Source organism: Acinonyx jubatus, chromosome D3 (assembly GCF_027475565.1).
Source record: "Acinonyx jubatus isolate Ajub_Pintada_27869175 chromosome D3, VMU_Ajub_asm_v1.0, whole genome shotgun sequence".
Taxonomy (NCBI): Eukaryota; Metazoa; Chordata; class Mammalia; order Carnivora; family Felidae; genus Acinonyx; species Acinonyx jubatus.
In genome coordinates this window covers 23,023,610-23,049,500 of record NC_069392.1, presented here as the reverse complement: position 1 = coordinate 23,049,500, position 25,891 = coordinate 23,023,610, and the positions used below count along the sequence as shown (strand labels likewise).

The window sequence follows — 25,891 nt, the reverse complement described above, 5'->3', positions numbered from 1 at the left end:
GAGGGTGCTATCTTATTGTAGTTTTCATTTGCATTGCTTCTCTTTTGAGTGAAGGTGAATGCCTTTTCATTCCACGTTGTCTGTTCATGCCTTTTGTTCATTTCTCTATTGGGCCATTGGTGTCATGATTTGTAAGGGCTCTTTATATATGGAGGGAATCAACCTTTTTATCTGACTGATACTTTGCAAATTTTCCTATAGCTAATCACGTTACTTTTTTCTGTACCCAAATGTATCTTTGATGATGCCTGGGGTATGTATCTTTCCTGGAATTCTTAGAAAAAATTACAAAACAGTCCCAGCATCTATGCCTATTTACGATCTACCAAGAGAACCAGACAAATCAACAGGTGGCTCCAATACAGAATGCTGTGAGTGGGGAAGCCCAGTCTTGGGGGGTATCATTCTAGGACATCTTCCAAGAGGCAAAGGGGGTGATAGCTGAGCTAGACTGAAGGATGAGTGAGCATCGGCAGGCAGAGGGGACAGGATAGGAAAGCTATATGGCCAGCTGCAGAGCACAGAGTGGTCAGGAGAACTAAGACACATTTGATATCCCAGGGTCAGGGGCAGAGGGAAGATGAGCAGGCTGGACCATATTCAGTTCTCAACCTGAGGGCCACAGAGAGGCTAAAGTATTCCTCACAGGGTGAATTGGCTTCATTTGCCTTTGGAAAGATCCCGAAGAACTGGAAGGGTCAGAGAGGACGTAAGGCCACCAAGGAGACTGAGGCCATATCCTGTGAAGCAGGGAGGCTAGAGGGGACAAAGCCATGGAGATGGAGATGGGATCCAGGCTCAGCGCCACAGGGCTGGACCAGAGGGCAGGGCGAGAGGAGCCTGGAGTCCAGGTGCTCAAGGGACACACATACCCCCATATGGCTGTCCATCCACTTAAGACTCTCCAGGCCAAGCAGGAAGCTAGGGATCCAATTCTTTTAGGCTCAGAGACTCTGTTACACAATTTATACCAGCCCAGGTCAGCCAGTGCCAGGCATGGGTGAGAGACTGGCTCCCCACCCTTGAGGCATAGGGGTGTGGTTCTGAGGGAGGCCAGAGCCCATGGGGTGCAGAGAAAGGGGCAAGGCTCAGAAGTGGTGCTGGGCTGGCACCCTGGTCCTGCCCGCTCTGCCCGGCTCTGGAAGGACCTGAGGTCTTCTGCCCAAAGGACCCTTCTCCCTGTCTCTTCTTCTGTCTCTCCATCCATTTACTTTCTCCATCTCTCTAGTTTATTTGTCTTCCTCTGTCTTGGCTTGCTGGCCCTTTCTCTCTCCGAGTACCTCTCTCTGGCTCTTTCCCCTTCCTCTTGTTCTTCTCTTCCCCCTCAGAATCACTTCCTCAGAGGTAGAAACGATTCATCCTAAGGGTGTCACGTGCTCATGGCCCAGCAGGCACCACCCGGGACTGGCAGGAGCCCAGGGTCTCTGTTCTGAGTCGCTCCTCTTGCTTGCCCTTCTTGCCTGCCAGATCCATATAACCCCAGGGACTTATGGCCAGCACCCCAAATGCATCCAACAGGGGGTGGGCTTCATTTCACTGGAGCTGGGAGATAGACACCTTAGCACACAGAAGGCCCTCTCACTTGGCAGACCTTTGTTCCTAGACCATTGGTCACCAAATATCCCCCTTATCAGCCTCGAGGTTCCACTACCAATGATTCAGGGCTTAAATGAGGAAGAATCTCTGTTAACTGCCCTCCAACATTTAACATTCAACATATTAGTCATTGACATGCTAGTGCAAGTGAGCCAACAGCTCCTCTCTCTGCCCCCCAGCTAGGTGGACGCTGCCAAAGGAGACCCCATTAACCCATTTTTGCAGGAGGACAGGTGTAAAAAGAGAAGCAGAATAAAGGACCCCACAGAAGGCAGATGGGACAGAGGTGGAAGGCAGAAAGGAGGGGATTTGGGGGAAGGTAACAGAGGATGGGAGGTGGAACAAAAAGTTGTTAAGCAGAAGGCCTCTTATTTGTCTATCCCTTCATAGTTCACAAAGCACAGTCACAGGAAAGCCCCCAAGTCTTGTCATCACCCCCACTTTCCAGATGGGAAACTGAGGCCCACAGAGAAGGGACCCGCTGTGGATCACACAGAACATCCAGGACTCCTGACTCCAAATCCAGGTCCCTTGTCCTGCCTGCCATGCTAGTTTGTGCCCTGTCTTATCACTCTGTTGTCTTCCTCCTGCTCCCTAAGGTGCAGGCCTCTCCTCCCAAGGATTCCTGAGGAGGGCAGAAGTCCCTCTTGTAGCCCTAATTTATGATTTTCTGACAGCTTCTTTCCTACCTTTCTCTTCCAGACTCAGACCCAGCTCTGTGAGGAAGGAATGAGCTGGGTAGAAGGCAGCTCCATGGAGCATAAATAATTTGTCCAGGCAGCTGCAGGCTCTCGGGAGGCCCCCAGCACCCCCGCCCTGGCCCAGCAGGGTGTCCTCTGCTCTGGGACTGAGGGGCAACAGGGCCAGGCCTCCAGATCAAAGGCACAGAAAGCGGGCATTGTTCCCCAACCTGGAAACGCTTGGGGAAGGCCTAGCCCTCCGGCCTGCCCTTTGTCTGGGCAGAAGCTTTGAAGGCCACTGACATTTACGCAGCCCCCTCCCTTTCATAACATCCAGGCACTGCCTGGGCCATTAGGCCTGGGGCCCTGGGGGCTGCTGCCATGGTTCTGTGGGCACCCCTGGGCCCCCAGCCCACTTGAGCTGCTTCCTCACCGATAGAATCGGGGTGATATGGACAGATGAGGTGGGGTTCCTGGGCTCACACAAGCTGGTACGCAAACAAGGCCGATAATGACGGCGCCCCTGAGGCCAGGAAGGCTGTCCTGTGGGACATAGGCAGGGGAAAGGCCCTTAGCCCAGGCTCCAGTGGGAGTTCATAAGGAAGGGAGGCTGCGACCCAGGTTTGTTTGCTATGAGAACACTATTTCCTGTTTGGACTAGGCCTGGTGGACATGTCAGTGAATCCACAGCAGAAGGGCTGTGTTTCCCCAGACCCCACGGCCTGCTCCAGGAGGATGTGTGTGCGTGTGTGTGTGTGTGTGTGTGGACATGTGTGTCTGAGTCCGTGTGCCTGTGTGGCCGACACACACGTGCGTGTGCCCATGTGTTTTCTCTCACCTCATCGGCTCCCAGACGGGAGCCTAAATCTGAGCCAAGTTCTCTTTTTCCCTAAAGCAGCCCCACTGTGGGGCTCGGCCAAAGGGCGCCAGTGTGGCCTGGTGGGTAGATCGGCACCCATCACTCACCAGCCGGGCCTCGGGCGAGCCCCACACCTGGGGGGATGATAAAGCGGCCTCCCTGGGGACGGAGAGGAGGGCAGGAGACAATGCAAGCAAAATGCTTAGCACAGCACCTGGCACAGGGTCAGCTCTGGGGAACGGAAGCTGCTGTCTTACTGGCCGTTGCGGTCTCGGGTCTTGGCAGTAGATAGGACCAGGCCCCGAGGGAGGAGGCCCCGCCCACAGGGACAGCCCCCACTCCCTGAGAGCTGGAGCCAGCGGCCCCTCTCCTCTCTGCCTCAGCAAACACTGAAACCTCAGTTGACCAAGACCCAGGTCCCCGCAGCATTTCCTGCCCTTCCTGCTTAGGGAGGAAAGAGGACCAGAAAACAGGATGACATTTACCAGGAAAGTGTGTGCTTAAAAGGGGGCTTCAGGCTGTGCGCCAGGACCACCACACGGAGACTCAGAGCTTTCACACTTCCCCAGAAGCACACTCCTGAGCCAGAGGGATCTTTAAAAGGTCCTACGGCTTGTTCTTTCAGGCAAGGAAATGAGACTCAGAGAGGGGAGGTGACTTGTCCTAGGTCACACAGCTCCCAGAGCTTGCTCTGGAATTGACACCTAGGTTTTTGAGAAACTGAGACCATGCAGTAACCAGCAGGCTGCACTACCACACGGTGTGGCTGTAGTTATAGGAGATCCCAGGAGATCCCAGTCTCAGCAAGGACAAGGACCCCTTCTGATGTCCAAATGTCGATAACACCTATTACTGAGAGTGTCCCTGGCTGAGAGGTCCCTTTTTTGACAGGGTTCGCTGGCTGGAAACATTCCTCAGTAGCCTGAAGCTCCCACAAGTTTGGTGGCATTGACAAAGGAATGTGTGTGCCAGTAATCACAGGAGCATCTTGGACACGTTGCACATAGACCTGGCAGTGCCTCCTCTTTTCTGTGGCCCCAGAGGGGGTCTCGGACATCTTGCAGCCCCTTCCAGGCACTCTGCAGGACAGAAGCCACTGCCTGGCACTTCTCCTTCCTCAAGAGATGCATGCCCTTCAAAGTGCCCTTTGTGGGGGTGCCTGGGTGGCTGAGTCGGTTGAGTGTCCGACTCCTGATTTCGGCTCAGGTCATGATCCCAAGGTCATGGGATCGAGTCCCTCATCAGGCTCCATGCTGTTTAAGATTTTCTCTCTCTCCCCTTCTGCCCCTGCCCCCAGCTCACTCTCTCTCTCTCTCTCTCTCTCTCTCTCTCTCTCTCTCTCAACCTGATAGATAGATAGATAGATAGATAGATAGATAGATAGATAGATAGATAAAATGAAGTGCCCTTTGGGGAGACGGTTTTTTATCCCAGTCGTTTAACCAGGATTTGATGGGTCTGGGATCCTCTCATGAGATGGCCCCTTGGAAGTGACCAGTCATCCAGGGGATGAAGTCACTGATCTAGTTGTGTCAAAACAAGGGCTAACCACAGAGGTGCAAAGCTGCATTTTGGGAGGTCAGACAGATGGTATAAAGTAGGTGGCCCAAAATGGCACATGGAAGGGAGGGAGGCAGCTCCCCAAGGAGGCAAAGTTGGCACTATGACGATGTCTTTGGAGGAAGTGGTGCATGCTTGGGGGACCATATGAAGCAAGGGACGGTGGATGCCAGGGCAGGGCCAGACATCTCATGGTCACACCCACATAGTGAACGTGCAGATGTCCTTACACAGAGAAACTGAGGCTGGAGAGGGGCAGGACTTGCCCAAGCTCACTTGGGCAAAGGCAGCAGAGGCAAGGTTTGAACCTGGCTCTCACTACTTGCCCCCTCGTGGGTATTGGCATACCCTCCCCCATCCTGACTTAGGCCCAGGACCCGGTGCTGGCCCAGCCCTGGTGAGTCCAGGAGAGACAGTCCCTGGGAATCAGAGTTAGGGGCTGGCAGATCCTTCCTGCTGGAATGTTTCTAGCAGAGATCCTAGGTTTGGGTCTGGACAAGCCACACCAGGATCCTGAGAAGCAGGCCCCTGGTGCACTGCCAAGCTGGGCAGGGGGCTCCCCAGCCCAGGACTGCCTGCCGCATGTCAATCCAGGAAGAAGAGGGAGTTGAGACTGTCCTGAGGTTCTGGAGGGGTCCCCTCTGATGACAGCTGTGGTTCCTCCCCATAAACACACACACCTATCACACCTGCACACACACATATCACACACATGCATCACAAGCATCATCATACACATACACATTCATCCATTGTGCACACACACACACAAACACACACTTGCATACACCTTTGAGGGATTCACAGCCCTCTCCCCAGAAGTTTATCCACGTACTTCAGATACTCTAAGCCAATCCTTACCTTGTTACAGATGAGGAAACTGAGGTCCAGACCAATATGCTGTCTGCTCTCTTCCCTAATTGTGCTTAAGAGGTAATCCCTTCCTTGGGTGGCTCAGCCCATCAAGCATCGGACTTAGGATTTTGGCTCAGGTCATGATCTCACAGTACCTGGGATTGGGCCCTGTACACGCTCCCTGTGCAAACAAGCGTGGAGCCTGCTTGGGATTCTCTCTCTCTCTCTGCCTCTCCCTGCTTGCACGTCCTCTCTCTCAAAATAAACGAATAAACATTAGAAAAAAGGGGGGGGGGGAGCTGACCCCTCTGAAGTCAGAAGATATGGGTTCAAATCCTGGCTCTTCCAACCACTGACAGCCCCTCTCTGTGCCTCAGTTTCTTGATCTGTAAGATGACAGTAAAAGAAGACACTGATCTTATGACCAGCTCAGGTCTTCTCCTTGCAGGAGCGGCTACAAGGACCTGGGCCTCAGGTTTCTTCTCTGTATAATAGGAATAATCATGCCCACCGTGCCCAGAGTGGTTGGAGGAATAAACAGAGACAGGATGTGAAGTGGAGGCCAGGTGCCCTGCACACAGTGGTGCTCACCGCTCAGGAAGCCTTTGTTGCATGGATGGATGGATCCCGCGTGCCTTGGGAACTAGATCTCTCACAAATGTTGGGAAGGGATGAGGGCCCTGGCATCTCTAGTCCAGGCGTGGCGGCTCTGGTTGGGTCCGGGCTGCGTCTGAGATGGTGGCCCCGGCCACAGGTCCCTGGTCTGCAGCACGTGAGAGTGCACCTCCGAACTGGCAGCCTGGTTCCAAAAGGGCCACGCGGCGAAAGGCGCCAGGCTCAGGTGGGCACCTGGCGGGCCTCCCGGCGGGGGCGCCCGACCCCCCGGGGCTCCTTCCGGGTTGGCAACGGCTGCGCAGGGGGCGGGGGGCCGCGCCGAGGGGCCGGGCGAGGCCGGGAACGCGCGCCCCCGCCCCGCGCCCGCCTCCCGCCCGCCCTCCGGTCGCTGCGCTGGGAACCGGGAGCCGCGCGTCCGGGGAGGCTGGCGGCGCGGGCGGGCGGGGACGGCAGGCTGGGGGCGGCGACGGCGAGGGGCCGCGCGCGGAGGGCGCCGGGCGCAGCATGGGCGGCCCGCGGGCCTGGGCGCTGCTCTGCCTCGGGCTCCTGCTCCCGGGAGGCAGCGCCGCGTGGAACGTCGGGGGAGCCCAGTTCTCCGGACGCAGGTAAGGGCTGCCTCCCACCACCTCTGTGCCCTGCCAGCCCTGGGGCCAGGACTCCAGGCACCCCCCCTTCCCTCCCCCCAACCTCCGTGCAAGCCAGGGATTGGGGAGGGGACCTGGTCCCCCACCTCAGTGCCGGCCGGGATGGGAGTAAGGGACCTGGGCAGCCCAGCTATCTGGCCCAAGCTCCCGGCAGTACGGGGGTCTCCTACTGCAAGTGTCCTGAGCCGGCGTTCCCCTACAGCCTCCTCCACCCCTCCACCACCGCTTCACCTCCAGAGCCCCAAAGGAGGGGGAAGGGGAACAGCCAAGGAGAAGCCCGCCTCTCAGGACTTCCGTGGCCCTAGCTCAAGGGACCCCCTCCCTGCACACAGGAAAAGCCCAGCACATCCCCTAGCTGACCCCCCTTCGGGAACCTCCACCCTTTCCCCTCTGCTCTTGGCTTTTTTTAGTACCCTGGCTATTTATTTCCCTCGGAGGGAGAAGACAGGGGTGGAATTTCACAGTCCGTGGGTCAGTGGTCACCCCCAGGGACCTGGCATTTTGAACAGAGATGGGAGAGAGTATTCTGTGTTCCTGCTGCTGTTTCTGGAGCTGGGAACATTCTCTCTGTTGGTGTTTGTGGAGCATCTCCCCAGTGGGGAGTTGAGCCCCTTTATTTGCCGTGTGGTCATTAATCCTTCAAATGAGGGATTTGAATGAGGTAGGAAGCACTATCCCCATTTAGCAGATGAGCAAACTGAGGTCCCAGAGAATTAACATAATGTTCTAGGCTCTTGGGCCATTAGTAGAAGTGCTGGGATTTGAATCTGTCTTTCTGGCTTTGATAAGTGTTTGAACCTGTCCTGGCCCCTGGCCCGGCTGCAGCCCCCACCCCTGCTGGGGTCCTCTCTCTCGAGGGCCAGCCCTTGTCTGAGGCAGACAATACAGAGTAGCCAGGCCTCTTCAGGCCTTTTCATCCCATTCAAAGGCCTTCCCCGGCCCCCACCCCCTAGGGCCTCAATTCTTTAATTCTTTTCAGAGATTCCCTTTCTCAGTGGTCAGGGGCCAGCATGCCCCTGCTGGGCTAGCAAGAGCAGGTGACATGGCTGGGGCTGGAGGGCAGAGGTGGTCAAGGCATCATAGGCCAGAATAGCGCTTATCTGAGACAGGGACAGGCAGGTGGCAGATATCACAGCCGCCACCACCTATTACATGCTGAACACAGCTGACTTGGGTTGGGCATTTTACCCACATCTACCACCTCCAGAATCTTCTTCCCAACTGCCATGGAAGGCATGCATTTTGATGGTTCCCATTCCATAGAGGAGGAAGCTGAGGCTCTAAGGGAGGATAACACCTACCCAGGGCATGAATGTGAACCCCCAGGATCCTAGGTGCTAAGGTGACCAAGACCCTAAACTCGAATTCCCAGTGTCAGGCTCAGGATGATGGTTGAGGGGACTGAAGGTCCAGACTGCCCTCCGGCCAGTCCAGGGCAGGGCCTTCCAGCCTGGGCTTCTCACCTCCTCACGGCTTCCTGCGTGGGAGCAGGATAGTGGCTCTGGGCAGGTATCTGTTGTCACTGGGGACTGTCACCCCATCTGTTCTCAGAAGGCTCCCAGTGGCCTGAGCATCACAAAAGCCCTGTGGGCGGTGCTGTTGCTCCCATTTTACAGATAAGACTGGGGCCCAAAGAGGAAAAGTGGCACCTGGATCCAGGCCAGCCAGTTTCCCAATCCAGTGTCCTTTGCGTTGTAGCAGTGGTCAGCTGTGGGTCTGGGAAAGGTGTGCAGCTTATGGTTCGGAGGTGGGGGCTCTGGCCCTGGCTCTGGCACTCACTCAGTGTGTGACCTCAGGCAGGTCACTTCATAGCTCCGGGTCTCTGTTTCCTCAATGTTTCCCTCTTTCCTCCCCTTGTCCCCTGCCTGTTCTGAGGGTGGATGGTCCCCCATAAGAAGAATGAACAGTGGTTCCTCCTATCACTGACATTAGGTGGAGGAAGGGACCCCTAACTCGAGGAATCTGTGGTCCTCGGCTGCCAGGACCTCCCCTTGTGGCCAGTCCCAGCATTGTTGGAGACAGCATGGGGACGTCACACCCCATCAGCACTCCCTCCACCCCCAGCCCAGCACCCCAGGCGCCCCTTGGCAGCCAAAGGATCAGAGGCAGAAAAGAGGCTTTGTGCTTGGGGAGGGGGAGGCCCGGGAAGGCATCCAAGGAGCCGCCCCAGCCCCGGGAATGTGGCAAGACTTTGAGACCCCCGGAACCAGGGTGCCCGGGGGCTGTGCAGAGCTGCCTTGGCTCACCCCTGCCCCTGTCTACCCCCCCCCAATCCCTGCTGGGGCTGCTTCCTGGCCCCCATGAGATCCCTTCCCACCTGAATCCTTATTTCCTTTAACAACCCATCTCAGCACTATGGCTCTAGAGTAGAAGCCATCACCGCAGCCTGGCCTAGGCCACTTCCCTCTGCAAGATGGGCTTCCTTTGGGCAAATCCTAGAATCGAGAGGAGTGGAGAATTTTCCTCCCCAGCCCCTCCCTGGGGAGCTCAAATCCCAGCTCTCTGCCCACATGGGTGACCTGGCCAGGTGACTTCTCTCAGAACCTCAGTGTCCCCCTCTTTAAAATGAAGAGCCTGAGGCGCCTGGGTGGCTCGGTCGGTGAAGCGTCCGACTCTGGATTTTGGCTCAGGTCATGATCCCAGAGTCCTGAGATTGAGCTCAACCAGGAGCTCCATGCTCAGCGTGGAGCCTGCTTAGGATTCTCTTTCTCTCTCTCTCTCCCTCTGCCCCTCTCCCCTGCTCACATGCGCATGCTCTCTCTCAAAAACTAAATAAAATAAAATAAAATAGTAAAATAAAATAAATAAAATAAAATAAAATAAAATAAAATAAAATATAAAATAAAATAAAATGCAGAGCCTGGCAATTCCTATCCCAAAGTCAAAGGAAGGACCTGTGGAAGGTACTGTGCTGGTGTCTCTCAGCGAAGCCACTCTACCACAGCAGTGGGGTGTGGAGCCAGTGTCACAGTTCGAGAACAATAGCTATTAGCACTGTGCTTTACAGTTTGTGTGAGAGGAGATTCTGCTGTCCCCATTTGCAGATGGACAAAGTGAGGCGCAGAGAGGGTCAGGGTCCAAGGTCACTGAGTTAGGAAGCAGCAGGGCCAGGACTGGAACTTCTCCTCCAGAGCGGGGCTCTGGCTGTGATCACCCTGCCCCCACCGTGTACATCTCCTTTCTTTCCTCTCCTTTTCATAACGGCCCTTGGCCCCTGGCCCGCTTGGCTGCCTCCTGCAATTAGCCCTATCACTGTTCCGGATCGCAGCCCTGGGCCCTGCAGAGACAAAGTCCCCTGGGCCCACATGGCAGGGGGTGGAGGGCAAGTGGGGGGGCCCTTATAGGGGTAGCTGGTGCCACACCGAGCTGGTCTGGCCTGTTTTCTCTCCTCCAGCAGCCTCTGGGGGCCCAGGAAGTGCTGAGTGGGAGCAGTGGCAAGCCCGGAAGAGAAGGGCTGCCCCCTCCCAGCTCCTGCCCTCGCCCCGTCCCACAGGCTCAGCCTCACTGGGCTCTTGGGCAACTTATCACTGACCCGCATCTCAGAAAAGAACCCCCCCACCCAGGGGTGCCTGGGTGGCTCAGTCGGTTAAGTGGCTGACTTCAGCTCCGGTCATGATCTTGCAGTCCGTGAGTTCGAGCCCTGCGTCGTGCTCTGTGCCTGGAGCCTGTTTCAGATTCTGTGTCTCCCTGTCTCTGACCCTCCCCTGTTCATGCTCTGTCTCTCCCTGTCTCAAAAATAAATAAAATGTTAAAAAAATTAAAAAAAAAAAGAAAACCCCCAGGGACAGTGGGATGTAGGCAGGCTTCCAAGTACAGCACCTATCTCTGGGAACCTGGGTCCTGGCTCCTCTGACCAGGGCCATTGCCTGTTCTTGGTCATTCAGTCATTCAGCAAACCTCCCTGGGCACCCTCAGGCTGAGCCCCATTCTAGTGTGGCCCCTGCCAGTGCCTTCCCTCAGCATCTGCAAGGAAGGGAAAAGCTCAAGGCTGCCTTGAGTGGCTGAAGGTGACCCCTGGAGGTGCCTCACCTCTCCTGGGATCTTAGGACTGAGACTTAAAGGACAAATAGGAGTTTGCTGGAGCAGGGGGGAGTGGGTGCTTTCCAGGCAGAGGGAATTCGAATGCAAGGACAGGGCTGGCAGGGCTCACAGGGCGATGGGGAGCCTTGGTGGCTGTGCACTCACAGCAGGCAGTGGCAACCTTAGGTCTGTGCTTTAGAAGGAGGTCCTGCTGCCCCTGGAAAGTAGACAGAGGGGCCAGGCCAGGACTCTTCAGAGGAACTTGGGTTTATCCTGGGAGCAGTGGGGCTGGGGTCGTCAAGGCCTGGGGAAGGGTGGGCGTGGTTATTGGTGACTCCCCGCCCCATCCCAGGGGAGTGGCCAGGGGCTGACCTTGAACCCCACATGGCCTAAGTATCCCCTCCTGTTTAGTCAGCCATCAGCTCCACATCTTTTAAGCAGGGGATTCAAGCAAACTCCAGCTCGTGGGAAATAAACCAGGGACCCACATGGGGGCAATTTTAATTAAGGAAGAAGAAAATCGTTTTCTTTCACTGCCCCCTGGTATAAAGAAAGAGGGGCAGGTCAAGCAATTGTGGGCAGTCACAGGCCCACCTCCCCCAGCCCGGTCCAGGGCCTGGGCATAGAGGGAGGCGTGTGTGCACAGGGCCGTTTGCCTGACAGGATGATCATTCTGTGGCTGCGTGTCCTATTGGATTTGCCTACGTCTGACTGTGTGCTTGAATGTGTGTGTGTGTGTGCTTATGTGGGTCTGTGTGTGTGCACATGGGTACACGTGTGTCCAGGAGTTGTAGGCACTCATAAATACGTGTGTGTGTGTCTGTGTGTGTACTCACTGCGTTGATGGATGTGCATGCCTTTGCGTGTGTGTATACAACCATACACTGGGACGGAGTCTTCATTCCTGGCGCAGGGGCCCCTCCAGTATCTGGAGCTTCTGACTGTCCTCTGCCCGGGTTGCTCCCTCCCTCCCTCCCTCCTTCCTTCAATCCCAAAGCCCTAGGGCCAGCCTGAGGAACATCACACAGGCTGCAGGGAACCCCCAGCACCCCTCAGGAAGTGCCTTCCAAAACTTGCACCCCAAGTTTTATGCATTTTTCTGGACAGGAACCACAACTGACATCACTTTCTCAAAGGGGCTTATGCCGCCCCACACACCAAACAAAACTCAAACAGCTCTAGGGACCCAGAGGATCTAAAGAGTGGGGCCTTTTTGAAGAAATGTATTTTTTTTTTTTTTAACTTCTAAAATCACCCACCTGCTCATTGGGAGAAAATTTCCAGCCTGAGGTTAAGAGTGCCAACTCTAGGGTCAGATGGACCTGAATCCCAACCTTTACTGTGTTGTTCATCTTGGGTGCCTGGGGCTCATCCCAGACCTGAGAGCCTCAGTCTTCCCATCTGTAAAGTGGCACTCATAGTTGGTATGTGAAAGGCTTTGGACCCAAGCTCCTGGTGTGCAGCACGCATGATCATTGAAGGCTGCTGTTACTGCAGGAGACAGAGCAGATGGAAAGCTCCTCCCTGCCCCCATGGGTGGCAATTTGATGTGAGCGTGTGATTTTTCCTAACTTTGCACACATAGCTATATATGTGCATATACGTATAAATAGTCTTTGAGCTTTCTCTTTTTTAAATTTCTTTAAGTTTATCTATTTTGAAAGGGAGCATGAGCTTGAGCCCGGGAGAGGCAGAGAGAAAGGCAGAGAGAGAATCCCAAGCAGGCTCCCCCACTGTCAGCACAGAGCCCAATGGGGGGCTCGAACCCATAAACAGTGAGATCATGACCTGAGCGGAAATCAAGAGTTGGGCAGTTAACCAACTGAGCCACCCAGGCACCCCTGAGCTTTTTTTTTTTTCATGTAATGTTTATTTATTTTTGAGAGAGAGAGACAGAGGGTGAGCAGGGGAGGAGCAGAGAGAGAGGGAGACACAGAACCCGCAGGCTGAGATGTCAGCACGGAGCCTGACACACTGTGAGATCATGACCTGAGCCAAAGTCAGACACTTAGCCACTTAACTGACGGAGCCACCCAGGGCCCCCCACCCCCACCCTGAGCTTTCTTATTTTAATAGAAATCCAATCCTTCTCTATCCATTGGTCTGCACTTGCGTTTCTCAATTAGCCAGACATGGTGGTCTACACGTGGAGAACTTGGGCTCTATCTCGCATCTGGTTTTCCACGTCCAGTGGTCCTGTAGCTGTTTAGGCTGTTCCCAGTGTCGCGTGGTTCCCAGCAGTGCTGCCACAAGCCCCTGTCACCTCTTCCATGTGGTGTCTGGCCAAGGGCTATGGTGAGCCTCTGCCAGGTCATTGGTCTAAACAGAGCCATCCCTTCTCCCCACTTTGCCTTTGGCTAAGGCTGTTTCTTCCTTCTGGACTTATCCCAGGGTGACAAAACGGTGAAGGGACTTCCCCAGCGTCCCACAGTGAGTTAGTCGGCAGGTCCCGGCCAAGGACATTCTCTGATGGGTGACCAGGGTCGGGGGTGGGACGGCAGCTGGGAGACTGGATGTCGGTGGTGGCAGACATCTCTGTGATGGCTGAGACATTCCAGCGGCTCAGCAGCCCTCAGCCCTGCACAGGGTCACAGGCCCTGCATTTTTTGCCGGGATTGGGAAAGGAGGGACTGTTTCAGGTGACCCTTTTCAGCCAGAGCCTGTCACCCCACCAGACTTTCCTTTGTGGTCTTGAGCCTGGGGTCAGCAGGTTCCCAGGCTGGGGCCTTCACAGAACCATGGACCGTGGCTCAGGAGATGGGGAGGAGACAGGAGCTGAGATCTCTGGGATGAAGTCAGGGGCCAGGCTGGGCCATCCACATTCCTGGGTGCAAATCCGACTCTACCATGCACTAGCTCTGGTACGTGAGCAGTTGTCCTCCCCTCCCCAAGCCTCAGTTTACACCTTTGTGAAATGTAGGGAGGTGCCTTCCTGACTTACTAGGAAGATAATGTAAATACCCTTAGCATACAGTGGGTGCTCAATAAATGCAATGCAATTATGTTTTTTGTTTTGTTTTTTGTTTTTTTAGAAAGAGAACACATGAGCAGGGGAGAGAGGGACAGAGGTAGAAACAGAGAGAATCCTCCCTGCTGAGTGTGGAGCCCAATGTAGGGCTCGATCCCACAACCCTGGGATCATGACCTGAGCTGAAATCAAGAGTCAGCTGCTGAAATGACTGAGCTACCCAGGTGCCCCGCAAAGCAATATGATTATTAATGGGCATTTGGAGAATCCAGTCCCCCATGCTTGGGACATCTGGCTATCACACAGAGGGGACACAAGGATAAGTGAGATAGGGCCTCTCTTCTGTCATGCCAGGGGAGGGACAGGGCAGACATGAATCCTCAGCCTAACTCAGCGAGACAGGTATACAAAGTGCTGCAGGGGATCCCTGGCAGGGAACCATCAATTCTGTTCAGGTAGGGGTGGAGGTGGAAAAGGACTTGGGGAGAGGTGACAGCACAGTAGGGCTTTGAAGGTCGGAGGTGCCAAGTGGAGAAGTGGGGGCAGGGTGGGCCCAGCGTGTGGCAGTGGGCCCAGGCAGTGGGCCCAGCGTGAGTGTGTGTGAAGGCCTGGAGGTGAGGGTTCACAGCAGATGTGAGCACAGGAGATCTGGAGGGCTCCGAGTGAGGATGAGCATGGGAAGAACATGGCCAGGTTTCCATTTTATGACATTCTCCCTAGGGAGCAACTGAGGGGCAAGACGGGGGCTGCTGCTGTTGTCCGGGTGGGAGGCAGGAGGCCCTGGTGACCCGGATGGAGAGAAGTAATATCGAGAAAGGAGAGCGCAGGCAAGGATGCCTTGCTCCCGTCTTGTCCCCCGCAGCTCAGTCCCCACGACCTTCCGAGAGCCCCCAGCACAGCTGCCCCTCCAGAGCTATAGGAGTCACTCCTCAGCCACAGTAGCCCAGAGACTCCTGACTGGGGCCCAAAGGACTCAGAGCTCAGGGGTCTCTCTCCCTAGAGACTCAGGGCTCCTGGAGAGAACCTGGACCTCCTCACTCATCCTCCCCGGGGTCCTGGGCAGAGGCTGCGCATGGCACCTGAGCTTCCTCACTGTGGGTCTGTTTCAGGAACTGGTGCTCCTATGTGGTGACCCGTACCATCTCATGCCACGTGCAAAATGGCACCTACCTTCAGCGAGTGCTGCAGAATTGCCCCTGGCCCATGAGCTGCCCAGGGAACAGGTAAGTGAGACCATGGTGGAACAGGGGCTGGTGGCATGCTAGGTGGAGGCCAGCAGGAGCAAAGGCCTGGTTGTGACACTGCATCGAGAGTGCAGGGAAATGCAGGGGCCCGAGGGTGGGGGGAGCAAAGGGAATATTGGCCCCGTCCCCATCCTCAGCACCTCCCCTTAGGCTCCTGGGGCACTTGGAGGGCCTCCTGGTGGAAGGATTCCACCATTTACCCACATGCATTCACTTGGTGAGGCTTCACTGCTCGGCAGGACAGGCCAACCCAGCTTGCAGGGACTTCTGTCCACTTAGTATCTAGATCCCCCCACCCGGGGAGTTACAAGGGATTGGAAGGGCTGAATCCCTGTATAGAGGAGGAGAGAGGCTCCAGAGGGGCTCAGAGGTAGCAGAGGACCCTGGAGTTTGTCCCCACGGACATCCAGGTTTCTGGGAAAGGTGGCAGAAAACTCTGTCTGAGTCCGGCCCCCTGGACACTCTTTCAGCTACAGAACCGTGGTGAGACCCACATACAAGGTGATGTACAAGACAGTGACCACGCGTGAGTGGAGGTGCTGCCCCGGGCACTCAGGGGTGAACTGCGAGGAAGGTAGGACTACCCTGAGATACAGGCCAGGTGCCTTCCCTCGGGCGCGTGGGTGGGAGTAGTCAACCCTTGCTAAGTCGGTAGATGCTACAGTGGCCAGCACTGGGCACACCCGGGCCCACTAGTGAGGCGTGGCTGGTATGCACACAGTCAGGGCCTGCTGTCCCATGGGTGTTGACCGCCTAACTCTCAGGAACCCTGAAGGAATTTCATACATGCTGCATAGCTCATGTCTTGAGGCACACCATCCCAAGCCTTTCCTCCAAACTTGGGGAGAACCCGTGTGGACATTTCCATTGGATATGGTAACAGCACATGGAAGCAAAGCACCCCTTAAGTCTGTGAACTGGCCCGGTTGGGATGGTTATATCCATCTTGTGGGTGAAGAAACTGAGGCTCAGGAAAGTGATGGGTATACAGCTCCTGAGTGGCGGTCAGGATTTGAAGGCTGGTCTGCCTGGCCTCTCCCGGGGCCTTAGAGATGGGCCACCACATGTGGAGTGTGTCGCAGGCAGAGGGAGCCCTTTCACCCCACCCCCCTTCTCTGCATGCAACACGGGTGGCTCAGGGCCCAGCACCCAGCAGTGGTACAGAGGACACAGCCCAGGCCTCCCTGCACCCTGGACACATGGTTACCTGGAGAGCCCTCTCTCAAGGGCACCTGCCTCTCTGCGAAGCAGTCTGGATGGTTCCCACCCTCACTACCTATCTGAACTCAGCGAGAGAAGCTGTCAGAACCAGCCCAAGAAGCACGCCTGTAGGCACATCAGTGGAAAGAGGCATTCAGGGCCCCCAGAGCAGCACGTTAATGTGAGCATCAGTCACAAGACATACTCTGATTCCAGAAACACGAACGTGTGAGACATGGCCTCTGAATCAAGAGAGCGTGATGCTAAAGAAGTCACCATTCATAGGTGCTTCTTGAAAGATTTACATGCTTCGCCTCCCTGGGACCCCACAAGAGTCCTGCTTCATAGGATGGGCAACAGAGGCCCAGAGAGGTGGAGTCACATGCCCAGAGTCACACAGGGTGGGGGGTAGAGCTCACGACAGAGTGGGGCAGGGAGGGGCCTGGCAGATTTCCCTGTGGGGTTGGGGAGTCTCCAGTTCCGGTAGGGGTGGCCAGAGGGAGTGGGGGAGCTGCCTGATGCCCAGCAGGGGTCCTGTACAGAGAGGCAGCTGCCGTGCCGGTGTGGGAGGGCAGACATCAAGGGGAACCAGGAATGGGACCCTCCCCTCCCTGGTGGGAGGAAGAGGGGCCCAGAGGGCAGGAGGAGAGCCAACAAGGAGGGGCTGCTGCCAAAGAGGACACAGAGTAGCTGGTCGGGGGGGAGTAAGTCCCCAGAGTGTGGGGGCCACCTGGGCCTAGCGGGCCTGAGCCAGGCAGGGCCTGCCCAGACAAAGGCCACTCTGTCAGTGGCTTCCCTCCCAAGGGCAGACCTTCCCAGGTCTGTGGGGCCATCATGGAGCCCGTGAGGGCGGAGGACAGGTGGGGGCAGCTCCCATGCCCTTGAGTCCCACAGCTGGAGGCTGTGTGTCCAGAAACCAGGATCAAGGCTAAGGTCTCTGCCAATGGCAAGGTTGGCGTGCAAGACGGGGGCTGGGCTAGGCCAACCCTGACATCTGCCATCTCCTCTTTCAGGGCCTCCAGGTCCCAGCCTGGGATGGACGTCTCCAGGGCTTCATGGGCCAGGCCAGATCTGCCACACACCAGCTGTGTGCCCTTGGGCCAGGGACTCCCCATACATTGTGCAAGTCATTGTGCAAGGGCACCGGGCAGAGGGGGCGGGGTGGGGACTGCAGTGCAGGTGGCCCGTATCTCATGCCCATTCAGAGGGAGGAATACCTTCTCTAAAGAGCACCAAGCTGCTGTGTGCTCTTGTAGAGCCTGGGCTCTCCCACACTAAACTTCTGTGTTCTCACTTGTGAAATGGGCAAGGTACTAGAGTCTGCTTCCCAGGGATGTTTCAAGGATGAAATGAAGCCATAAAGACCCTGCAGTGGCACGGCAGCCCGTGGTGGGCACTATGTGATAACCAGAGACAGGAAGGGCCTCTCCCACACACATACCGGCAGAGCAGACTAAAGAGATGCCCAGGCCTGGATGTTCTGGAACACTGCTCTTCTGGGGTCCTGGGAATGAGGGTGGGGAAGCATGAGGACATTGCAAGCCCAACCCAGGCCATGCCCTTCCTCTGACAGCTTGGTTGAGGCTGAGCCCCACCCCCCCAGCAGTTTCCCTGGCTGGTAACTGCCCTCATAGTCTGCCCAGCCCTGTGACATGGCCCTGGGGCCACAGAGCAGTGTCACCAGAGCAGTGTGGGGTGACATGAAGGAGGAGAGGGAGCACCCATCATTCCAGAATTCAGATCTAGATCAGCTGTGCTCTGCTGTGTGATCTGGGGCAGGTCACCCTACCTCTCTGAATCTTGTCTCTATCTGGAAGTCACCTGGGATTGAAAAGTGCCCACCTTGTACTTTATTATGAGCATCTGAGACTCATGCCTCGAACACAGTGGATATTCATAAATTTATATCTTCCTCTCCCCCTTGGCCCCTGTGCTGGGGATTCTGCGATGGCTCTCTGGGACTGTCCGGCCTCCCACCTCTGAGATTAGTTTCTCAGTCAGCTGCTCAGCAAACAGGCCTCAAGTCTGCATGTTCTTCATTCACTCGTAGCTCTTAGCCCTGGCTTTCTCATCTTCAGAATGGCAATGTTCACTCTGGGATGATGAGTGAGGATGTTCCCTGATGTTTATGACAACCTATGAGGAAAAGACTGGAATAGGCCCCATTTTACAGATGGGGTAACTGAGGCTCAGAAGGGTATTCACCTGGACCTGGAGTCACTCAGCACGGGACCTGTCTGATCAAGCCTCTACTAATGCCTCTTGGCCTTGGGAGGTGGGACTAGATGGAGGAAGGGAGCCTGGCTGAGTCTCACCTGGCTGCCCACTCCCACTGGAAAACGTTGAGGAAGGGCCAAGGCCAGATGCACTGTGTCTGCTGGTCCTGAGCCCCTGGTGGGCTCTGCTGAGGGCAGGGCTGCTGTGGCCTCCATGTTATTCTGCCTCTGGGAGGAGGGAGTCCTTGCAGACAGATTTTTGACCCATCAGCCCCATTGTTCAGGCGATGTAAGTGAGGCTCAGAGAGGGTGTAGATCTCATCCAGGGTCACACAGCAAATAAGCTTTATAGCTGGGATTCTCAGAGGTAGGGCTCTGACCTGGGGTCTGCAGCTTCCCCCTGGCTCAGACCCTCCCGTAATAATAATGATGAGGGGAAGGAAAGCGTCCGCTGTCTTCCATGCCGGGTACCATGACTCACACCCACCGGTGTCATGCTACCTATCATGCCATGATGCAGAAGGTCCAGGTATGGAAATTGAGGCTGGGAGAGGGAAATGCCTTGCTCAAGGTCACATCCCGATTCAAAGTCCATCAGTATGACCTGGGGCCAGGATTTTTCCTCTGCAGCAGCATCAGCTGAGGATTTCCAGTAGGGGAGTATTCAGACAGCTGGGGCACCATGAGACTGGTGGAAGCCAATCTCAGCCCCAGTTGCTTGCTCCCTGATAGAAAAATCGAGAAGCTGCCTCACCCTCCTCTCCCATGGGATCCCCTGCAGCTAGGTGACCTGTTTGCCCCTCACTGTTCCACTGTCCTTAGCACACATGTCCCTTCCCCATCTGTGGACTCCCACAGCCCTTCTATGATGGGGTACCAGAGAGGGAAGAAGTTTGCCCTAGGTCACACAGCAAAAAAGCTTAAGAACAGACCAGAGGTTCTGGCCCAGGTGTTGCCTGGGCCCTGGGCTTCTCCACCATCCAGGGCCAGGCCCTTCCTGCACCTATCTTTCCAGCCCTAACTAGATGCCAGTTACAGTGCAAAGTTTGTGCTTTACTCTGAAGATTCAGGATCCTGTGGGCTCAGTGCTGCCCGAGTCTGCCACCCATCTACTCCACTCCTGTCTGGAAGGTCCAGCAGCCCCTGTCTTCTGACTCCCTGCCTGTCCATCCTTCACCCCTAGCTGGGTGGCTCCCCTCTCCACCTTCCTGACCACCCCAGTGATGTGCTCCAGCCTTGCCCTCACTCCATCTTACCCCTGGCCTACACTGGCCTTCTCTCCCACCCCACAGCCTGGTCAGCAGCTGTCCCCTCTGCCTGTGACCCTCCTGGAGCTGCCACCTGGCTACGGTGGCCGCCGCCTTGCCATCACTACTCGTGTCTCTCCAGTGCCTGACGTACAGTGGGTACATGGGAAATGAATGGGAACCTCCTTTTACCCTGAAGAGAGGGCCAGGCTAGACACAGACTGAGGCTTCCCAGAAGCCAGCTGGAGGGTTCTTGGAGCTCCTGGCCCCATCCCTGACCCCATCTTTGGTTCAGGCCAACAGCAGCAAATATTTACATTTGCAAAGTAAATTCCCAGGATGACACCTGGACTGAGGCTGGGGAGACTGCATCTCTGTGGCTGTGGTCACTGGACCCAGCAGACCTGTGGGTGGCTCATGAATGAGGAAGCCCCTCTGCTGGCCCCTGTCCTGGAAGAGAAAGCCAGAGATGAAGCCCAGGGACACTCGCAACTTCTCACACCCACATTCCCAGTGTAGGGTGGCGTTTGAATCCCCACATCCCTACCTCTCTGTGTGGGCAGGCAGCCTCTCCTTTCTGGGCCTCATGTTCTCATGAAGACCCAATGAGAAGGGGCTTCTTAGCTTAGCCCTAGTGGTGGGCAGGGGGAAGGGGAGCTGCTTATGGGGGCACAGGGCTTGAAACTGTACCTGATGCTGTCCTTGTGCAGATCAAGGCAGGGAGTGATGAGAGTGTCATGGGGGGAGCTTTGGTGGGTACCCTGGTCTGTCTGGGAAGGCTTCCTGGAGGAGGTGATATAGGACTGGCAGCTGTGGGGAAGGGGGTAGGGAGGCAGTGTGTGTGGTACTGGCAGAGACCTCCCAGGTGGTTCGAAATAGCCCACAGTCAGGTTTCCCAGAGTGAAGCTGGGGTTTGTGGTCCTGGAACCCAGCCTGGAGCCCCTGAGAGGGCAAGGTTAGGGCTGAGGGGTGGAACTTCAGGACAGACCACCAGGCTGGGGTCTGGGGGACTTTCAGCCCGCTGGGGTCTGCTCCAGAGGTCCTGGCCCAACACCAGTGGGAAGGATATGATACTTTTGGATGACAGGGGACCTTGTCCCAACCCTGGGCTTTTTCCCTACTGGGATTTGCTGTGCGAAAGGGCCATTTTACAGCCTGATTTGCCCCTTAAAGTAGTTCTGTCCACTTACCAGAATTTGAAGTTTTAGGGATTGTTTTTGTGAATCCTGAAACCAAACCAATATTTTCTGGGTTTGTTTGTTTTTTTTTTTAGCAGTTTTGTTATTTCTTTAACTATCTTCCTTCTTTCCTTCCTTCCTTGCTTCCATCTTTCTTTCTTTTAAAATTTTCACTTGCCATCACTTTGAACCAGTTACATCTATGCTGATGGTCAGACCATGTTTTCATTAGTTTTTCTAGTTCTCTCTGGCGTCCAGTGAAATGTATGAAAGCAAATTGGTTGAAAAAGAATTTCCAACCACAAGTGCATAGATTAGTAACTCAGGGAAGCCTTCGTGTGACATTAGAACATTTATGCTCATTTTCAAGACCATTGTGTCTGCCGTCCACATTATTTTGCCTTTTGTTTTGTTTGTTTTACATTCATTTTGGGCCTGTGATTCATGCATTTGTTAACAGAAGGTCTGTTGAGGCCACTGAGGCCCTACTATGCAACAGGCACTTTTCCAGGCCATTCATGGGACAGACTAGGTCCCTGCCCTGGTGGGGCTCATGTTCCAGCCAGTGGGGTGGGTGACTGGCCGTGAACTGGAGAACTGACACAGTACATGTTAGAGGGTGGGAATGCCATGAAAAAAGGGGGAAACAGCAGGGTAAGTGAGGAGGCCGGGCTGGGCAGATGCTCTGCCAGACTTCATTCCAGAGAAAACCCAAACTTCCATGAGGTTGCAGAGACAGCAGCTTCCTTTGGTTGACTTCCTGAAAAGAGTAATAAAATGGCCTTTTACATCTTCACCTGGGAGCAAAGAGGACGAGGAAGGCTTGGCGAGCCCATTCTCCTCCAGAGCCAGCATTCCTACAGGTGCCAGGCCTCCCTGCCTCCACCCAGTGGGCTGACTCGAGGTGCCAGGTGGCCCAGAGGTCGACCCTGGAGTTAGGCTAACCTGAGTTCAAGTCCAGGCTCCAGCCGTCTTGGTTTCCCCCCAGAGAGATACTCATATTCACTCGTCCATTCATCTGAGCACAGGGGACAGAGGAGCTCTGTGCCTCAGTTTCCCATCTGTAAAGTGGAGGTGGTACTAGCTACCCATTTATAGGGTTCCGTGAGGATAATGAGTTAAAAATGTGTATGTGAAGTGCTTACTGGAATGTGCCAGGCCCAGAGTAAGTGCTAGCTGTTAAGTGTTAGCTGTTACAACCTACCATGTGAGATTGAGCTGGGGTGTGTAGAACACTTAACATTGGCCTTGGCTCACATGGCATTCCCCCCACCTTGCCCCGATCCCTGGCCCCGGTCCTGGGCTGCCAGCCCACCTTCCTCTGTCCTGGGCCAGATTTATTCCCTGCAATGGGGCAAGTCCCAGGTCCCCAGGGAGGGTGAGCGGGAGATGCAAGGCCAGTCTGAGCAGAGGCCCCATAGTGGAGCAGGGTCTGGCCGCCTCCCTGCTGGGGGCTGGCCAGAGACACCCGTCTGGTTTGAGTTCCCGGCGCCGCACTCCCTGCACCAACCCGCAGCCTGGCCCAGAGCTGCCAGGTCTGTGCCTTATTTGGGTCTTTTCTCCCCGCCCCCCCCCCCCCAACCAGATGGCACTCTGTGGCCTTAAAAGGCAGGCCTGGGGGGCGGTGGGGGGGGGGGGTAGGCAGAGAAGGGCAGTTGCTACTGCTGGCTCCAGAGCCCCTCCAGCTGTACCCCTGCCCCTGGCTCGGCCAGCCCATCACTCTGGCTGTGGGGAAAACCAGGCCCCCAGAGCCAGACCAGCCAGGGTGGCCGCTCTTCATAGGGGTGGTGGCAGAGTAGAGCACAGCCCCCCTTGCCCTTCCCAGGCAGCCAGCCTCCCTCTGGTTTTCATTTAAAACCAGGGCAGGTTCCACTTCAGTGTCTTCTTACCAATTGGGGCAGGGAGAAGGGGGACAGCCATGTCCCAGCTGCCTGCTGTGTGCCTATGTGTGCCCAGGGGGCCCTTTGTATACATTGCCTTCCTCAGGATCACGCCAGCCTGGGGGGTGTAGTAGCCTTATGACTCCACTTTACAGATGGGAATATAGGCGGGTCCAGAGAGGACAAGTCATACAGGTCAGCAAGTAGCAGGGCTGGGACCCAACCTTGCATCTGTTACCTCTAAGCTCTTAACCCATGCAGTTTGCTGGGGTCATTGGCCCCTACCTGCTGCCAGCCCGCTCCCCAGTCCCATCAAGTTGGCAGTCTTGTTCCAGTTCATCCCAGCTCTTGCTGTGTGACCCAGGAAAACTGTCCCACCTCTCTGGGCCTCTGTCTCCCTCTTCACCAGGAGGGGTAGGGATCCTGGCGGGGGCCACAGTGGCACATGGGGAATAGTGCAGGCCAGCGGGGCTCTCATCAGTATCATCCCTCAGTTTCAGGTTCCGCTGGCTTCTTGGAGCCTGGCTGGTCAGGCAACACCATGCGACGGATGGCACTTAGGCCCACAGCCTTCGCAGGTGGGTCCTGGGGCAGCTGCTTGGGGTCCCCCTGGTTTAGGAGAGGCCGGGCGGGGGCACAGGCAATGTGGTGATGATCCTAAAGCCAGCTGAGTCCAGCAATGGAGGGTCAGGGAGAGCACCCACCCTTGCCCACCCCAGCCTGGAAAGAAAAGTGAGGGGTGGAGAGAAAGGGCCTAGAAGGAGTCTGACCTGGGCCCAGCACCCCAAGACCCATGACCCCCAAACTCTTTTTTGTGTGTGTGTGATCCCCAGACTCTTGTAGACGTGGGCCCAAGCCGCCAGTCCTCTTTTTATTTAAACTATGTTTTTCTCCGCATCTGCAATGAGTGAGGCACTGCGCCAGGTGCTTTCCATTGTCAACCCATTTCAATCTCACAGCCCCAGGAAGGCATCATTGTCCCCATTCTAAAGAGGAGGAAGCTGAGGGTCAGAGAGGAGACGCGCCCTTCCCAAGGCCCCATAACCAGGAAGGGGCAGCTCTGGGACTCGACCCCAGACTTTGTGCTTGTCAAGAACTCACTGCACCCTTGCTCTGAACTCAGTGCCCTCAGATGTGAACTGGGGTGACATTCGTCGTAACACATGGGATCCTGGCGTGGACTGGAGAGATGAGCCCTTAAAGCACTAGTCCCCGTGCACCGCAGCTGGCAGGTTCTGGAATGGGCCAGAGCTGCTACCAATAACTTAGGGGTATCCCTGGGGAGGCCTGAGGAGCTGGACGGTGGTTGCGGAGGCAGAATCAGAGGGTAGCGCCTCTGAGCCAGCTCAGTCCAGGTTGTGATGTGTCAGTCCCCAAAGCTGGCAAGCCCAGGCCAGCCGTGCCCAAGGGGAAGCAACAGGATTTCCTGCCCTGGCTTCCAGGGAAGGAGTCATCTTGGATGTAAAGATTGCAGGAGGTGGGTCCCTGATTCTGCTCTGGAGGATCTGGAGCCAAAGGAAACCCTCAGGACATGGCCTACCTTGAACATGGCCCCTTCTCCTGCATCGGGCTATCTCATGGTTTGGGGTCATCAGGTGTCCCATTGCCTCCATCCTGCCCCCAGGCGTTGAGGGGCTCCATGGGGAACCTGTGGCGCCTGGCCCCAGCCCCAGCCTCGTCCATCCCTGCAGGTTGCCTCAACTGCAGCAAAGTATCAGAGCTGACTGAGCGGCTGAAGGTGCTGGAAGCCAAGGTGGGTGAGCAGCTGCCCCTCCCCTGGCCTCCCCACCCCCTCCCTGTACCCCTACACCCCATCCACTCATGATTCCCATTGCATCTCTGAGCTGAGCTTCAACACCCAAGAGCATGTGACCTCCCTACCAGGCACCCACCATCCTCCAGAACAAGCTGGCTTCCCCTCTGTGCCCTTCCCCAGGAAGCCTGCTCACAGTCAGATCGCCTGGCCTGCTCTTCCTCCGGGAGGCCTACGAAGCTCCCTGTGCACCCCCAGCTCCATGCCATCCAGATATTTGTAGACCCCACCCCCCCAGAGCCCGTGGCTGAGTCTCTTATTTGCCCTGTCGCCTTTGCCTTTTATTCCCCTCCACCACCATAATACTATCTTCCCAGTTTCCAAAGCAAAACATCTGCACATCCCAAATTATCTCAAGATACAAAGGTTTCAGCAATTAAAAAGCAAGACATTCTAAGTTTAGAAACATGAATAGCTCAGAACTGTGAAAAACCTACCAGAAAACCATCTGCAGCAGTCACCTATGCCCCGAGAGAGAGCAACGGTCAATATTTAAGCATCTTTTCTTCCAGATTTTCTTTTCTTTTTTTTAAGTTTACTTATTTATTTTGAGAGAGAAAGAGAGAGAGCGTGCACAAGCATGCGGGGGCAGAGAGAGAGAATCCTAAGCAGGCTCTGCACTGTCAGCAGGGCTCAATCCCACGGACCATGAGATCATGACCTGAGCAGAAATCAAGAATCAGACGCTTAACCAACTGAGCCACCCAGGAGCACCAACCCCCCCCCAGATTTTCTAAGCACACGTAAAGACATACATGTTTTGTCTGCATATCCTTTCCTCCATCATTCTCTCCTTTGGGAATTTATCTTAAGGAGAGTAGATAGATGCAAAGGTGGTTACCAAAATGTTAATGATTAATAGGGAAGGGGCGCCTGGGTGGCTCGGTTGGTTAAGCATCTGACTTCGGTTCCGGTCATGATCTCATAGTTTGTGAATTCGAGCCCCCGCAGTGGGCTCTGTGCGGACAGCTCAGAACCTGGAGCCTGCTTCAGATTCTGTGTCTCCCTTTCTCTCTGCCCCTCCCCGACTTGCACTCTGTCTCTCAAAAAAATAAATAAATAAAAATTTAAAAAATAATAATAATCAATAGGGAAAATTGAAAACCAGATGGCAGAGGGAGTGGTTGCATAATTAGCATAATACCAGACAGCCGTTCACAACACCTCCGTTTTGTAACATGAAAAGATGCCCCTGAGGTATCAAGGGGGAAAAGGAAGTTTCTGAACAGCATGTGCTAGAACCCCCGCTAGGAAGTGTGGGAGCTCCGGGAACCCCACACTGCTCCCCAGGCTTCCTCCCAGGAGGAGCCGGCATG

At 55.5% G+C, this 25,891-nt stretch overlaps 1 protein-coding gene across 9 annotated transcripts in view; it reads left to right on the top strand.

Annotated features, from left to right (window-relative positions):
* The first annotated feature begins 6,568 nt into the window (after positions 1 to 6,568).
* Positions 6,569 to 25,891, top strand: part of EMID1 (EMI domain containing 1) — a 47,972-nt gene continuing 28,649 nt past the window's right edge. For 4 of the 9 annotated variants that reach the window (XR_003417457.2, XM_027050764.2, XM_027050766.2 and 1 more), the window contains exons 1-5: positions 6,575 to 6,770; positions 14,907 to 15,020; positions 15,512 to 15,615; positions 23,257 to 23,340; positions 24,454 to 24,515. Coding sequence is in view for 8 of the 9 variants with exons in the window: in XM_027050764.2 (XP_026906565.1) it covers positions 6,670 to 6,770; positions 14,907 to 15,020; positions 15,512 to 15,615; positions 23,257 to 23,340; positions 24,454 to 24,515 (465 nt within the window). In the remaining variant the exon portion in view is untranslated. Of the gene's footprint in view, positions 6,771 to 14,906; positions 15,021 to 15,511; positions 15,616 to 23,256; positions 23,341 to 24,453; positions 24,516 to 25,891 lie in introns of all 9 variants that reach the window. The other 5 variants (XM_027050767.2, XM_027050768.2, XM_027050765.2 and 2 more) reach the window with 3 other exon arrangements.